This window comes from Bombina bombina, chromosome 6 (assembly GCF_027579735.1).
Source record: "Bombina bombina isolate aBomBom1 chromosome 6, aBomBom1.pri, whole genome shotgun sequence".
Taxonomy (NCBI): domain Eukaryota; kingdom Metazoa; phylum Chordata; class Amphibia; order Anura; family Bombinatoridae; genus Bombina; species Bombina bombina.
The window spans coordinates 1,151,325-1,169,356 of NC_069504.1; the positions used below are offsets into that span (position 1 = coordinate 1,151,325).

The window sequence follows — 18,032 nt, forward strand, 5'->3', positions numbered from 1 at the left end:
TTGCAACATCTATACTAAACATGATGTTGAGTACGCTACTAAGGGTTAAATTTGGGCTAATGCAAAGGTTCAAATTGTATCAGATGAAGTTATTGAATGTATATTTTTTATTTATAACTGGAATATATATGTATCATTCATTATATTGATTATTGTCGTGTCACTCTCTGACTTTGAATAAATATCCCATACTAAACTGTGATGTCAGATATTAACAAGGACACACACTCTCACGGATTTGCTGATTTGGATAACTCTCCTCCAATCAGGCAGACCCACTAGCAAATAAATACCCGCCAACTGAGAACCTCCGTAAACCCTTTGAGAAAGCCGAGTCACTCGGCGAAACATGTCAGGGGAGGTGGGGAGATAATGGGCTCCTTATAGCTGTTGACTTTTTAATTAGCAGGAATTTAACTTAAAATCGCATGAAAAATATTCATAATATAATGAACTCAGTCTGCTTATAATTTGTCACTTACGTGACTCATATTGAATTTACTGGTTTTAAGCAGCTGAGTGGAACGCACAATAGCGCTGATCTTACAGACAGGCATGAGAAATTTTGCTATTTAAATATAGCCTACTTTGTTGCTAATCGCATGAGTTCAATTTCACCAGGGTCTCATTGTGGTTAGTGTAAAACCTCACAGGCGATATTTGAATACAGTTACTGGCATATGAATTGCAGTGACATTAATTTATCTAGTGCATCTGCCACTTGTAACTCACTCTATTATTTAAATTAATCTGGGAATTAGAGTGCTATCTACGTGTACAACCTCTGGAGACTCATATCTCCTTTTGTTTCTAAATTGTGATTAGTACACAGCACCAAGTATCTATATTTCAGATACAAGTCTAAGAGGATGATACAAAGATTACTTCCTCTTAGTTACTTTTCTCCCTTTTTTTAACTCCTTGCATGAATCTTACATTACACACATAAACCTGTTAATCACTTGCTTGAAAACTCTCTTATATTTACCAGACTTAAAATCACGGCCATCAGGGCACGCAACAAATTCCTTCGTTTACTTGCAAAAACAATATATTTATATGCCGCAACAGGTAGACAGTTTTTATTTGCATAAAACAAATATCACTTAAAACTAAAAATGCTATTAATAACACACATAATTATCGCCTGGATTTAGAGTTCTGCGTTAGCCGTCAAAACCAGTGTTAGGGGGTCCTAACGCTGGTTTTGGCCGCCCGCTGGTATTTAGAGTCAGTCAGGAAAGGGTCTAACACTCACTTTCCAGCCGCGACTTTTCCATACCGCAGATCCCCCTACGCCAATTGCGTAGCCTATCTTTTCAATGGGATCTTTCTAACGCCGGTATTTAGAGTCTTGGCTGAAGTGAGCGTTAGAAATCTAACGACAAAACTCCAGCCGCAGAGAAAAGCCAGGAGTTAAGAGCTTTCTGGGCTAACACCGGTTCATAAAGCTCTTAACTACTGTGCTCTAAAGTACACTAACACCCATAAACTACCTATGTACCCCTAAACCGAGGCCCCCCCACATCGCCGCCACTCTAATAAAATTTTTAATCCCTAATCTGCCGACCGCACACCGCCGCAACCTACATTATCCCTATGTACCCCTAATCTGCTGCCCCTAACACCGCCGACCACTACATAATATTTATTAACCCCTAATCTGCCCCCCCAACGTCACCGCTACCTACCTACAATTATTAACCCCTAATCTGCCGACCGGACCTCACCGCTACTCTAATAAATGTATTAATCCCTAAAGCTAAGTCTAACCCTAACCCTAACACCCCCCTAAGTTAAATATAATTTTTATCTAACGAAATAAAATAAATCTTATTAAATAAATTAATCCTATTTAAAGCTAAATACTTACCTGTAAAATAAACCCTAATATAGCTACAATATAAATAATAATTATATTGTAGCTATTTTAGGATTAATATTTATTTTACAGGCAACTTTGTATTTATTTTAACCAGGTACAATAGCTATTAAATAGTTAATAACTATTTAATAGCTACCTAGTTAAAATAATTACAAAAGTACCTGTAAAATAAATCCTAACCTAAGTTACAATTAAACCTAACACTACACTATCAATAAATTAATTAAATAAACTACCTACAATTATCTACGATTAAACCTAACACTACACTATCAATAAATAAATTAAATACAAATACCTACAAATAAATACAAATAAATACACTAACTAAAGTACAAAAAATAAAAAAAGAACTAAGTTACAAAAAATAAAAAAAGAACTAAGTTACAAAAAATAAAAAAATAATTTACAAACATTATAAAAATATTACAACAATTTTAAGCTAATTACACCTACTCTAAGCCCCCTAATAAAATAACAAAGCCCCCCAAAATAAAAAAATGCCCTATTCCATCAGCCAATCAGAATTTTCCTACCTTAATTCTGATTGGCTGATAGAATCCTATCAGCCAATCGGAATTCGAGGGACGCCATCTTGGATGACGTCCCTTAAAGGAACCATCATTCGTCGGGAAGTCGTCGGCCAGGATGGATGTTCCGCGTCGGCGGGATGAAGATGGATCCGGAAGAAAGAAGATTGAAGATGTCGCTTGATAGAAGACTTCAGCTGGATGATGGACCTCTTCAGCCCCCGCTTGGATGAAGACTTCAGCTGGATGATGGACCTCTTCAGCCCCTGCTTGGATAAAGACTTCAGCCGGATGATGGACCTATTCAGCCCCAGATAGGAGGAAGACTTCGGACCCTCTTCTGGACAGATCGGTGATACCCGGCGTGGTGAAGACAAGGTAGGAAGATCTTCAGGGGCTTAGTGTTAGGTTTATTTAAGGGGGGTTTGGGTTAGATTAGAGGTATGTGGGTGGTGGGTTGTAATGTTGGGGGGGTATTGTATGTTTTTTTTACAGGCAAAAGAGCAGAATTCTTTGGGGCATGCCCCGCAAAAGGCCCTTTTAAGGGCTGGTAAGGTAAAAGAGCTTTTCAATTTTTATTTTAGAATAGGGTAGGGCATTTTTTTATTTTGGGGGGATTTGTTATTTTATTAGGGGGCTTAGAGTAGGTGTAATTAGCTTAAAATTGTTGTAATATTTTTTCTAATGTTTGTAAAAAAAAATTTTATTTTTTGTAACTTAGTTCTTTTTTTATTTTTTGTAACTTAGTTCTTTTTTTATTTTTTGTACTTTAGTTAGTGTATTTATTTATATTTATTTGTAGGTATTTGTATTTAATTTATTTATTGATAGTGTAGTGTTAGGTTTAATTGTAGATAATTGTAGGTAGTTTATTTAATTAATTTATTGATAGTGTAGTGTTAGGTTTAATTGTAACTTAGGTTAGGATTTATTTTACAGGTACTTTTGTAATTATTTTAACTAGGTAGCTATTAAATAGTTATTAACTATTTAATAGCTATTGTACCTGGTTAAAATAAATACAAAGTTGCCTGTAAAATAAATACTAATCCTAAAATAGCTACAATATAATTATTATTTATATTGTAGCTATATTAGGGTTTATTTTACAGGTAAGTATTTAGCTTTAAATAGGATTAATTTATTTAATAAGATTTATTTTATTTCGTTAGATAAAAATTATATTTAACTTAGGGGGGTGTTAGGGTTAGGGTTAGACTTAGCTTTAGGGGTTAATACATTTATTAGAGTAGCGGTGAGGTCCGGTCGGCAGATTAGGAGTTAATAATTGTAGGTAGGTAGCGGCAACGTTGGGGGGGGGGGCAGATTAGGGGGTAATAAATATAATATAGGGGTCGGTGGGGGTTAGGGGCAGCAGATTAGGGGTTCATAGGGATAACGTAGGTTGCGGCGTTGTACGGAGCGGCAGATTAGGGGTTAATAATAATATGCAGGGGTCAGCGATAGCAGGGGCGGCAGATTAGGGGTTAATAAGTGTAAGGTTAGGGGTGTTTAGACTCGGGGTACATGTTAGGGTGTTAGGTGCAGACTTAGGAAGTGTTTCCCCATAGGAAACAATGGGGCTGCGTTAGGAGCTGAACGCTGCTTTTTTGCAGGTGTTAGGTTTTTTTTCAGCTCATTGTTTCCTATGGGGGAATCGTGCACGAGCACGTTTTTTAAGCTGGCTGCGTCCTTAAGCACCGCTGGTATTGAGAGTTGCAGTGGCGGTAAATATGCCTGTACGCTCCCTTTTTGGAGCCTAACGCAGCCCTTCTGTGAACTCTAAATACCAGCGGTATTTAAAAGGTGCGGGGGAAAAAAGCATGCGTAGCTAATGCACCCCTTTGGCCGCAGAACTCTAAATCTAGCCGTAAGAACATACATATGACTTTAAAATCAAGTTACAACAATAGCACTTAAAAATACTTCATTACAACGTCCGATTTCTTAGCTAAGACTCTAGCCTTAATAATTACCATTCAGAAAGAAAAATGCACCAAGGTCATTTTTACAGCGATACACACACAAGCTCATACCAACTTGCATACTATAAATTCACTCCCAACATTGATCAATTTTAACTTCTTTTTTTTCTTTTTTCTTTTTTCCAAAGACACTGAGACGTTCTCTCTCTTCCAGGAAAACATGTATTTCAAACATAGCAAAGACATTTAGAAATACAATAAGATTAACTTTCCACCAAATTTAAAATGTATCTGAAAGTGTCCGAATTTGCAAGGAATGGCCATTTTCCCAACAGATTGAGACAGAAACAAATTTTAGACAGGTTAATACATCCTCAGATATTTAGTGTAGAGTAAACGTTTTACACGTAACACGGACACAGTGAGACATCAGACAAACACTTCTTACACATAAAATACACAGAATCTCCGTTTTGTTACTGCAAACACATACAAAAAAAAAAGAGTTTAACAAACGGAGCTTCTGTAACAGTTTTTTTCTGTTCTCTGAATATTTGATCTGGTGTGTGCGCTCGGTGGCCCCCCTTCTTTGCCCATAACATTCCTAAACACAGGAGCAAGCATTCTCGCTGAATCTGCAGAGCTGTGATTATTATTATTATTATTCTTTATTTATTATAAAGCGCCAACAGATTCTGCAGCGCTGTTCATAAGTAACAAAGATAAAAGGACAGTACAATATGAGACACCAGACAAAATTTAACAAACAAATACAGGAGGAATTGGGAGCCCTGTTCCCATGGGAACTTACAATCTAAATGGGTAGGAGGGTGAGAAACAGGAGGTGGGGACTGCAAAGGTGGGAATGATGTTAGTGTGAAGTTAGATGAGGGCAACTATTAGGCAAGTGGAATTCATTAGTTACTGATTTGGTTATAGGCTTCCCTGAACAAGAAGGCCTTTAGGTAGTGTTTAAAGGAGGAGAGGTTGGGGGAAAGTCTGACAGCACGAGGAAGTGCATTCCAGAGGGTTGGTGCCGCACGAGAGACGTCCTGTAGTCTAGCATGAGAGGAGGTGATGGTAGAAGAGGCAAGGAGTAGATTGTTGTTGGATCTTAGGGGACGGGCTGGAGTATATTTGTTGATGAGTGAGGACAGGTATGGGGGGGCTGCATTGGTAAGGGCTTTGTAGGTCAGAGTGAGAATTTTGAATTTAATTCTGCTGTGAATGGGGAGCCAGTGAAGGGACTCACAGAGGGGTGCGGCAGATACAGAGCGTTGGGAGAGGTGGATTAGCCTAGCAGAGGCATTTAGGATGGATTGAAGGGGGGAGAGGTGGAAGAGAGGAAGGCAAGTTAGTAGGTTGTTACAGTAGTCAAGCCGGGAAATTACTAGGGAATGGATTAGCTGTTTAGTAGTTTCAGCACTCAGAAAAGGACAAATTTTGGAGATATTGCGTAGGTGGTTGTGACAGGATGAAGAGAGCGATTGGATGTGGAGTATGAAGGACAGATTGGAGTTGAGTGTAACTCCAAGGCAGCGGACTTGGGGTGATGGGGAGATAGTGGTGTCACTGACAGCGATAGTAAAGTTAGAAACTGGAGTAGAATTAGTTGGGGGGATTAGAAGAATCTCAGTCTTGGACATGTTGATTTTTAGGTGGTGAGAGGCCATCCAGGAAGAAATGCCAGATAAGCAGTCGCTGATGTGGGAAAGGACAGAAGGAGAGAGTGCAGGGGTGGATAGGTAGATCTGAGTATCATCAGCATAGTGGTGATAGTTGAAGCCATAGCTACTAATAAGTTTACCCAGTGAGGAAGTATAAATAGAGAAGAGTAGAGGGCCTAGAACAGAGCCTTGAGGTACTCCAACAGACAGAGGCAATGGAGAGGATGAGTCGCCAGCAAATGAGACAGAAAAGGACCTATTAGAGAGATAAGAGTGGATCCAGGAGAGGGCAATGTCACAGAGCCCAAGGGAGCTGAGAGTCCGTAGGAGGAGGGGATGGTCAACAGTGTCAAAGGCAGCAGACAGGTCAAGTAAGATAAGTATAGAATAGTGGCCATTGTTTTTAGCAGAAAGAAAGTTTGGAATTCCCTGTCCCCCTCCCTTTCTGGAGTGGACATCTCTCTTCCTGCAAGGCTTCTGTCCTGAACAGAAACTGTTAACCCTTTCATAGCCTCTAAAGATGCAATAGCAGTGTCTTCCACCTGCTCTGTCTCCCTTCTTTGTGCTCCATTAAAAGCGACTAATGAGGGATACAATGCAGCAGGCGGAGGAGCTGAGGGAACACCTGGATATGGAGGGGGCAGGGTGTTACAATCGGTCCAAAAAGAAGACAGTTTCACCCAAACCTCTCCACATTCTCTCATGTATTTCTTTTCCCATAAGGGGTCTGCACCTGGACCCTGATAAGCAGAATCCTTTAAACACATGCCCCTTATCATAGTAACATGTGGTTCACAGAGAGAGCCTATACGAGAGAACAGATTTGTTTCCTGAGGATATAATGATTCCGTCCAGCCAGATAAATTATCATTAAAGGGAATAGTATAAAATCCTCCTGCTATTCTAGTTACAAAATCTCTGGGAGTTTCATCTTTAACTGGCTTAGGGTTTGTAATACATAAGGTATTCTTACCAGCACTAGATGATACATTTCTGACAGTTTCATACTAAGTATTACTTTTCTGTATCTCAGCATTATTATCAATATTTTGCTGTGAGCAGACCCCATTTTAACAACACAATAATAGCAGCAATGATAAAATGCACAATTACTTAATATTTTCTAAGCAAAGCACAGCACAATGATATGGCAGTAAACGCATAAGCATCAACAAGTACCAACTCAGTTCCAGTGATAGGTAAACCCAAACTCTACTATAGGGATATATAAGGAAACTTCAACACAGGTGAGACTTTAAATCACCGTAAAATAGTGCTGCAACTTGCGCAAGGACTGTAACCACCGCAAATGCCGCTTACTCTTGCGCCTTACTTGCGCTCTAGCAGGACGCAAAACCTGTCTAGACTAGCAGGACTTTAACCTGTCTAGAGGGGTTAATACAAAGCAAGACTCAAACTTGCCACTATAAATGCCGGCAGGACTCGAACCTCTGCAAACCTGCGCCTTCACCGCAGGAACCCCTTAACCCTTTATATATATATCAGTAACACCTTGTATATAAATAAATTTAGGTTCAGATTCACAGAGGGAAATGCAGAGTAAAAAACACTTATCTACTTACCCAGTGCGAATCCCACGCTCTGACACCAGAATTGTTAGATGTTATTTTCAGGGTGGAAGTGTCAGTCAGCACTCGGCTGTATCATACACCTTCACCTGGAACTGAATGGGTTACCTGAACGAGATATCTCGGGAACAGGAATCAGACCACACAGCAAATCAGTCTAAAAGCTGTTCTGTTTATTAGAAGATGCAGAACACTTCTTATAGGCAATAGTTACAGCATATAGGGTTAAACAATGACGCCTTCATAACTACATCATCTCATACCATAGTTCATGAACAAGAGAAGCTTATGTTAAGGAGTATTTCTATAACAATAATAAAAGTACATCTGGGCGCATAACTCACCCAATGCAAGGCTGTTACCGACGCCTAAGACAAAATGGCGTCGGTAATGCTAATATATCCTAACACTAAATTAAACTATTAACCCCTAAACCGAAAGCCCCCACATTGCAATAAACTAATTTAAACTAGAAACCCCTAAATGTAACGCCCCCTAACTTTATATTAAAATGATAATTTCCCTATCTTAAGTTAAATTAAAACTTACCTGTCAAATTAAAAAAACTAAGTTTAAATTAACAATTAAAATAATATAACTACTAAACTAAATTTAAACTAACTACCAATTAAATTAAACTAAAATATACATTAAAAAAAAATCCTAACACTACTCTAAAAATTAGAAACTATCTAATTACAAAAAAAAATAATATTAAATTACAAGAAATAACAAACACTAAATTATGAAAAAATAACAAACAAAATTATCCAAAATAAAAAAGACTTACACCTAATCTAATAGCCCTATAAAAATAAAAATCCCCACCCAAAATAAAAAAAACCTAGCCTACAATAAACTAACAATAGCCCTTAAAAGGACCTTTTGTAGGACATTGCCCTAAGTTAAACAGCTCTTTTACCTGTAAAAAAATTCAAACAGTAAAACCCACCACCCACCCAACCCCCCAAAATAAAAAAAACCTAACTCTAACAAAAACCTAAGCTAACCATTGCCCTGAAACGGGCATTTGTATGGACATTGCCATTAAAAGGGCATTTAGCTCTTTTACATTGCCCTGAAAAGGGCATTTAGCTTGTTTATGAAAAGCCCAAACTCTAAACTAAAAAAAAAAAACCACACCCAAAAACACCTTAAAAAATCACTAACCCCCCGAAGATACACTTACAGTTTTTTTTTCATCCAGACGGCGAAGTCCTCATCCAGTCGGCAAGAAGTCTTCATCCAGGCGGCCTCTTCTATCTTCATCCAGACGGCATCTTCTATCTTCATCCATGCGGCGCAGTCCTCATCCAGGCGGCAAGAAGTCTTCAGGCGGCCTCTTCTATCTTCAACCAGGTGGCATCTTCTATCTTCATCCCGGCGGCGCGGAGCAGGTCCATCATGAAGACATCCGGCGCGGAGCATCCTCTTCATACGGTCGCCGCCATACACTGAATCTTCAATGCAAGGTACGCGATTCAAGATGGCATCCCTTGCATTCCTATTGGCTGATTTGATTTTGGAAATTCAAATCAGCCAATAGGATGAGAGCTACTGAAATCCTATTGGCTGTTCAAATCAGCCAATAGGATGAAAGCTTCTGAAATTCTGTAATCTAGCTGTTAATAACATTATGTAGGTGCCGGCGATGTCGGGGGCAGCAGATTAGGGGTGTTTAGACTCGGGGTTTAGGGTGTTAGGTTTAAATACAACTTTATTTTTCCCTATAGACATCAATGGGGCTGCGTTACGGAGCTTTTCATTCCGCAGGTGTTAGGTTTTTTTCTAATCCGCTCTCCCCATTGATGTCTATAGGGAAAGCGTGCACGAGCACGTCAAAACAGCGCTTGAATTGTGTGCGGTATGGAGCTTAAAACCACCATATTGGACGCACATGCTGGCTGTTTCAAAACTTGTAATGGCTGCGCTATAGAGGGTTAAATAACGCAACTTTTGTTGCATTTGTTAATTTCCCTATAACACGCATAACTCGTAATCTAGCTGTGTGTTACTTACACTATTGATATTTACTGTGGAATGTTCAGTTCTGCAGATGTCTCTGAAAATACATTGATTTGTAATGGTTCCATGTACCTTGTAAAACTTTACTTTTTCAGGAGGCTGGTGTGAGGACAATGGTTCTGAGCACCATGAAATCTATGTTTGCAAGGAAAGGATTTTTCTGACCAAATCGAACTGGCAACATTAATCTTATAACAAGACTTTGGGCCGATTTATGAAAGTGCGAGTTGACATAATACGATGTAGCGTATCATGTCCGCCGCACATCGTTAAATGCCGACAGCATACGCTTTTGGCATCTGTCATTGCACAAACGGTTCTTGTGAACTATTTGTGCAATGCTGCCCCCTGCAGATTTGCAGCCAATCAACTGCTAGCAGGGGTTGTCAATCAGCCGATCATATAGGATTGGGCGGATTGATGTCCGCAGCCTCAGAGCAGAAGTTATGGAGCAGCGGTCTTTAGATGCGAATATTGGCCCCTATAAGTTAAGTTTTAACTGGGTTTTGGTTAATTAAACAACTGATCCCTGAATCTTTTTTCATTATCTATTTCTCTCCGTGTCCTAGGGGTCCTCATCGCCTGCTATCTGATCTTTTCATGCCGTGTTCATGCTGCAGATGCTGTGCGCTTTGTTCGTCTCCGCCGCCCTGGCAGCATCCAGACAGGGGCACAAGTGTCTCTTATTTGTGACTTTGCCATGTTCCTCACCTCTCAGTGGCCTGTGTTCCCCTGCAGTCCTGCTGACTCCCTTAGCTTCACTCTTCCCCAGTATTTGATATGCCAGAGACACCTACTGCATGGGCAGGAAGCCAGAAGCCTGCGCCATCTTCCCAAGCCAGTAGTGATGATATGCCAAAGGCTTGCACAGTTGGCGAGTGGTAGGAGGGGACGTGGAGGGTCCTTGGCAGATATGGAGAGGGAAGCTTCAAACAGATTACTGTGCCAGGTCATCATGAGAGCTTCAAGCGACAGACATCAGAAGCCACCACTGAATATTTGTGACAGCAAGGATGAAGAGGATAGCACAAGAGGGAAGAGAAGGAACAGAATTCTCCAGAGTCACATGAGCTGTGATACTGGGATTCTACAACTACTACTCACAGGTGACAAAACAGTAAGTGAGATTAACACAGTAAACAATATCCATTACTCTGTGTCACCCTGGTAGTAGAGGAGTACAGAGGCTTTACCGCATATTAATATAATTTATTATTATACTTTATATAGCGCCAACATATTCCTCAACGTTGTCCATGGGTACAATTGATATAAGTAAAACAAAGATACAATAGTTGTAAGAGACAAGACAAAATTTGACAAACAAATACAAGTGGAATATAGGGCCCTTTTCCCATAGAACTTCCAATCTAGAAGAGTGGAAGGGTGAGAAACAGTAGGTGAGGACTGCAAGGGTGAGAATGATGTTAATACAAAGTTAGAATAGGGCAATTATTAGGTAGATGGAAATCATTTGTTACTAAGTTGGGTGGTAGGCTTCCCTGAAAAAAATGTCTTTAGGGAACATTTAAAAGAAGGTAGATTAGGGAAAAGTCTGACAGCAAGAGGAAGTGTTTTCCAGTGGGTTGGTGCCGCATGAGAGAAGTCCTGCAGTCTATCATGGGAAGGAAGCGGTAATTATAGAAGATGCAAGGAGCAGTTAAATCTTAGTGGGCAGGCCAGAGTATATTTGTTGATTAGTGAGGACAGGTAGTGGGAAGCAGCGCTTTGTAGGTTGGGTGAAAATTTTTAATTTAATTCTGCTATGAATGGGGAGCCAGTGAATAGACTCACAGAGAGATGCAGCAGATACAGAGCATTGGTAAAGGTGGATTAGCCTGGCAGAGGCATTTAGGATGGGTTGAAAGGGGGAGAGGCGGGAGAGAGGAATACCAGTTAGTAGGTTATTACAGTAGTCAAGTCAGGAAATTACAAGGGAGTGGATTAGTTGCTTTGTGGTGTCAGCGCTTAGAAATGGATGAATTTTGGAGGTTTGTAGATGGTTGTGAAAGGACGAAGAGAGCAATTAGATATGGGGGATGAAGGACAGATTAGAGTCATGTGTAACTCAGAGAAAGCTGACTTGGTGTGATAGGAGATAGTAATGCTGTCGACAGTGATAGAAAAGTCAGAAATTGGAGTAGAGCTTGATCAGGGATTAGAAGGAGCTCAGTTTTGGACATGTCAATCTTTCTTCATCCAAGAAGAAATGACAGATAAGCCGTCACTGACGTGAGAGGGTTGGAGAGCTAGATCTGAGTGTCATCAGCATAGAGGTGATATTTGAAGCCATAACTGTTGATACGTTTACCCAGTGAAGATGTATACATGGAGTAGAGAAGAGGACCCAGAACAGAGCCTTATAATACTTCACCTAAGAGAGTCATTGAACATGAGAAGTCACCGGCCAATGACACAGAAAAGGACCTGTTACAAATAGACGAGTGGATCAAAGAGAGAGAAGTGACACAGAGACCAAGAGAGACGAGAGTCTGTAAGAGGAGGGGGTTGTCAAGTGTGTCGAAGGCAGCTGAGTGGTCAAGAAAGATAAGTATAGATAAGTGGCTGTTAATTTTAGCAGAAACAAGATTGTTAGTAACCTTAAATAAATAGTTAAAAAGTAGAGTGGCGCTCGATATAATCGTGCTAAGGGGAAGATTGCTTCATAATAATTTAATAGTTCACTCAAAAATAGATAGAAATAGACATAAAATTGTTGCGGCCACAAATTATCATAAAATATAAATCACAATAAATCTTGCTTTCATAAAAGACATTTACTGCATATATATGTTTAGTCTGTGGCCTCTAGTTATCAAGCCGTCAACCTCAAATACGCTGGAATTCCGCAGCGTATTTGTGGCGAGGCTGATTCACCTTAGTTATCAAAGGCTAGAGACTGGTAAAAGTAGAATTTAGTGACGTAAGCTTCGATCCCCCGGACTCAGTCCGACACAGATCGATACTTACGTCACTCCAGATGTTCCGCACACAAGTTCGGCACAATCTGACTACTTTTGCTAGTTATCAAAAAACTAGCAGGTATGCTTGGCACTTTTCCGGCCCAGCGTACCTGGTTTTCAACCCGCCTCGAGGTGGCGGATCCCATAGGAATCAATGGGAGTCTGACCATAGTGAAAGTTCATGTTCGCTGCTGCCCGACATCCCATTGATTCCTATGGGAAGTGTCTGCACCTAACACCCTAACATGTACCCCGAGTCTAAACACCCCTAATCTGTCCCCCCCCTACACCGCCGCAACTAAATACATTTATTACCCCCTAAACCGCTGCTCCCGGACCCCACCGCAACCTACATTATACATATTAACTCCTAATCTGTCCCCCCCTACACCGCCGCAACTAAATAAATGTATTACCCCCTAAACAGCCGCTCCCGGAGCCCACCGCCACTATAATAAACTGATTAACCCCTAAACCGCCGCTCCTGGACCCTGCCGCCACTATAATAAATATGTTAACCCCTAAACCGCCGCTCCCGGACCCCGTCGCCACCTACATAATACCTATAAACCCCTATCCTGCCCCCCTACACTGCTGCCACTATAATAAAATTATTAACCCCTAAACCTAAGTCTAACCCTAACCCTAACACCCCCCTAACTTAAATATTAATTAAATAAATCTAAATAAATATTACTCTTATTAACTAATTTAATCCTATTTAAAACTAAATACTTACCTTTAAAATAAACCCTAATATAGCTACAATATAAATAATAATTATATTGTAGCTATTTTAGGATTTACTTTTATTTTACAGGCAACTTTCAATTTATTTTAACTAGGTACAATAGCTATTAAATAGTTAATAACTATTTAATAGCTTCCTAGTTAAAATAAGTTACAATTAAACCTAACACTACACTATCATTAAATTAATTAAATAAATTACTTACAAATAACTACAATTAAATACAGTTAAATAAACTAACTAAAGTACAAAAAATAAAAAAAGCTAAGTTACAAAAAATAAAAAAAATAAGTTACAAACATTTCAAAAATATTACAACAATTTTAAGCTACTTACACCTAATCTAAGCCCCCTAATAAAATAACAAAGCCCCCCAAAATAAAAAAATGCCCTACCCTATTCTACATTAAAAAGTTAACAGCTCTATTACCTTACCAGCCCTTAAAAGGGCCTTTTGCGGGGCATGCCCCAAAGAAAACTGCTCTTTTGCCTGTAAAATAAAAATACAACCCCCCAAATCTAACCCAAACCCCCCTTAAATAAACCTAACACTACCCCCCTGAAGATCATCCTACCTTTAGCCGTCTTCAGCCAGCCGACCACCGATGGAACAGAAGAGGAGATCCGCAAGCGGCAGAAGTCATCATCCAAGGGGCGCTGAAGAAGTCTTCCATCTGATTGAAGTCATCATCCAGGCGGCGTCTTCAATCTTCACCCATCCGGAGCGGAGCCATCTTCAGACGAGCCGACGCGGAGCCATCCTCTTCTACCGACGGACTAACGACGAATGACGGTTCCTTTAAGTGACGTCATCCAAGATGGCGTCCCTCGAATTCCGATTGGCTGATAGGATTCTATCAGCCAATCGGAATTAATGTAGGAAAAATCTGATTGGCTGATTTAATTAGCCAATCAGATTGAGCTTGCATTCTATTGGCTGTTCCGATCAGCCAATAGAATGCAAGCTCAATCTGATTGGCTGATTGGATCAGCCAATTGGATTGAACTTCAATCTGATTGGCTGATTAAATCAGCCAATCAGATTTTTCCTACCTTAATTCTGATTGGCTGATAGAATCCTATCAGCCAATCGGAATTCGAGGGACGCCATCTTGGATGACGTCCCTTAAAGGAACCGTCATTCGTTGTTAGTCCGTCGGTAGAAGAGGATGGCTCCGCGTCGGCTCGTCTGAAGATGGCTCCGCTCCGGATGGATGAAGATTGAAGACGCCGCCTGGATGATGACTTCAATCGGATGGAAGACTTCTTCAGTGCCCCTTGGATGATGACTTCAATCGGATGGAAGAATTCTTCAGCGCCCCTTGGATGATGACTTCTGCCGCTTGCGGATCTCCTCTTCTGTTCCATCGGTGGTCGGCTGGCTGAAGACGGCTAAAGGTAGGATGATCTTCAGGGGGGTAGTGTTAGGTTTATTTAACCCCTTGAGTGCTAACGACGGCTCAGAGCCGTCGCTAGCACTCAACTACCTTTTTGGTAATCTGGGGGCTCCCACCCGCTCCTACCCCGGCGATCAGGCCTGCATAGTGACAGGCATCTCCGGGGCTTCCCATTATGTGTGGTGACGTCATGCGTAATGACGTGATGACGTCACCGCGCAACTTTATTTAAAATTTACAATACAAAGTATAGGGAAAGGGGGCATGCTGCTTAGAAACCTGTATCTCAGGGATCTGAGCAGCTACAGACCCCCAAGACCCACCATTGGAAAGGTAATCGCCTAACCTTTCAAATGGTATGAATCTTGGGGATCTGGGGCAAAAAAAAGTCAAATTTTTTTTGTTAAAAATAGTAAAAATCAGAAAAATATTAAATCCAGCTTAGCACTCAAAGGGTTAAGGGGGTTTGGGTTAGAGTAGGGGTATGTGGGTGGTGGGTTGTAATGTTGGCGGGGGTTGTATTTTTATTTTACAGGCAAAAGAGCTGAATACTTTGGGGCATGTCCCGCAAAAGGCCCTTTTAAGGGCTGGTAAGGTAATAGAGCTATTAACTTTTTAATGTAGAATAGGGTAGGGCATTTTTTTTTATTTTGGGGGGCTTTGTTATTTTATTAGGAGGCTTAGATTAGGTGTAAGTAGCTTAAAATTGTTGTAATATTTTTGAAATGTTTGTAACTTATTTTTTTATTTTTTGTACTTTCTACCTAGTTAAAATAAATACAAAGTTACCTGTAAAATAAATATAAATCCTAAAATAGCTACAATGTAATTATTAATTACATTGTAGCTATCTTAGGGTTTATTTTACAGGTAAGTATTTAGCTTTAAATAGGAATAATTTATTAAAGTATAGTGTAGTGTTAGGTGTAATTGTAACTTAGGTTAGGATTTATTTTACAGGTAATTTTCTCTTTATTTTAACTAGGTAGGTATTAAATAGTTATTAACTATTTAATAGCTATTGTACCTAGTTAAAATAAATTGAAAGTTGCCTGTAAAATAAAAATAAATCCTAAAATAGCTACAATATTATTATTATTTTAAAGGTAAGTATTTAGTTTTAAATAGGATTAATTTAGATGTATTTAATTAATATTTAAGTTAGGGGGGTGTTAGGGTTAGAGTTAGGTTTAGGGGTTAATAATTTTATTATAGTGGCAGCGGTGTAGGGGGGCAGGATAGGGGTTAATAAATGTATTATAGGTTGCGGCGGTGTAGGGGGGGCAGGATAGGGGTTAATACATTTATTATAGGTTGCGGCGGTGTAGGGGGGGCAGGATAGGGGTTAATAAATTTATTATAGGTTGCGGCGGTGTAGGGGGGGCAGGATAGGGGTTAATAAATATATTATAGGTGGCGACGGTGTAGGGGGGGCAGGATAGGGGTTAATTATTTTATTATAGGTTGCGGCGGTGTAGGGGGGGCAGGATAGGGGTTAATAAGTTTAATATAGGTGGCGGCGGGGTCCGGGAGTGGCGGTTTAGGGGTTAAACAATTTATTTAGTTGCGGCGGGGTCCGGGATCGGCAGGATAGGGGTTAATAACTTTATTATAGGTGGCGGCGGTATAGGGGGGGCAGGATAGGGGTTACTAGGTATAATGTAGGTGGCAGTGGGCTCCGGGAGCGGCGGTTTAGGGGTTAATACATTTATTATAGTTGCGGCGGTGTCCGGGAGCGGCGGTTTAGGGGTTACTAACTTTATTTAGTTGCGGGGGGCTCCGGGGGCGCTGGTATAGGGGGTAGAACAGTGTAGTTTAGTGTGGGTGCTTAGTGACAGGCTAGCAATAAAGCTGTAAAAAAGCCGAAGAGCAGCGAGATCGGATGAGTGATAACTATCACAGTCCGCTGCTCATCGCCCCGTACTTGGTGCGCGGCTTTTTGACCGCTTTTTTGATAACTTTGGCGAGATTTTTAAGGTCTGTGGCGGCGATGGTAGGCGAGCTTAGGTCGGGCGTATTGGGCCGGCGAGGGCAGGTAAGTAGACACGTTGATAACTAGGCCTCTGTATGCGTACTAGTATATATATCCTTAGCGGTGTTCAGTTTTGTTATATATATAAAGTTAGGCTTTTATGTAGCCTGCCTGTAATAAGGTTTTGTTCTGTGATATTGGATATCCTATAATGTAGGTAAAGGTGTTGTCATTCTTACGATATCCAAAGTTCTCTAAAGTATGATATCCAAACTTATTGGTAATGTATGTTATTTCTAGCCTTAGCGGACCTCCGTTTGTACTTAATTCGTTCCCCTGGTTCGTTGTCCGTGTAGCCTGGTTGGCGTCTTACCGTCCGTGCTTGCTACACATGGGGTATCATGTGATCCTTGTTGACAAATCTAAAGTTAAAAGGCTTTTTTGTATCCAAAAAGACAATTTATGTGCAGCAACTTCGTGAAACTCCGATAGTTACTATTTTTCAGTATGTCAGGCGTATCGCTTATTGTTATGCAGTGATTGTTTTAAAGCCAAACTTCACAATAGTCTCTTTCAAGGTGAGGGCAGTTTCAGTAAAATATGGGGGCGACAGAAGCTAAGAGTTGGAGTACAGAAGGCGGGTTAGGCGGTCGAAAACTAGTTTTCCAGGAGTTTTGAAGTTAGTGGAAGCAGTGATATGAAGCAGTTTTTTGCAGGATAATTAGGATCAATGTTGGGTATTTTTAAATATGGGAGTGACCTTTGCATGTTTGAAAAAATATGGTAATAAAACGATAGAAAGGGATAGGTTAAGGTGTGAGGGTGGAAGACAGAGAAGGTATTAGATGTGAAGGGATAGGGTCAAGCAAACCAGTAGTGAGGCGTGATCCACTTGCGATAGTAAAGAACTAATTTCATTTTCAGTGGCTGGGGGAAAATGCAGAGAGTGGCAGAGGGGGTGACTGAGGGTGAAGTTGAAAGATTGCAGGCTTGTGTTGGGATGTTGCTTGTGATAGTATGTTGTTTTGTTTAAAAAGTAGTCTGCCAGGTCTTGGACACTAAAGACAGACAGATTGGGTGGTGCAGGAGGGTAGAGGAGAGAGTTGAAAGAAGAGAAGTGATTTAGTTTGGAGGAAAGAGTAGATATAATAAAAGTGAAGTAGGTTTCAGGGATAGGCACAGACAAAGGCTGTGGCGGACATTTTCAAAAGTACAGACCTTAGTGAAGGACACCAAGGTACATTTAAAATTAAAAACATTATTTTATAGTGCTTGGTGTTATTATACTGATGCAGATACCACTGATCCTATAACCAGCCCTCCTCTGG

General features: G+C 40.4%; 1 protein-coding gene across 1 annotated transcript in view; it reads left to right on the forward strand.

The window, feature by feature from the left end:
* The window catches only part of LOC128662501 (protein tyrosine phosphatase domain-containing protein 1-like), a 292,909-nt gene that overhangs the window by 105,250 nt on the left and 169,627 nt on the right, over positions 1 to 18,032 (forward strand). The window contains exon 6 of the mRNA XM_053716280.1: positions 10,191 to 10,738. Within this exon, the coding sequence (XP_053572255.1) occupies positions 10,191 to 10,738 (548 nt within the window). The remainder of the gene's footprint in view (positions 1 to 10,190; positions 10,739 to 18,032) is intronic.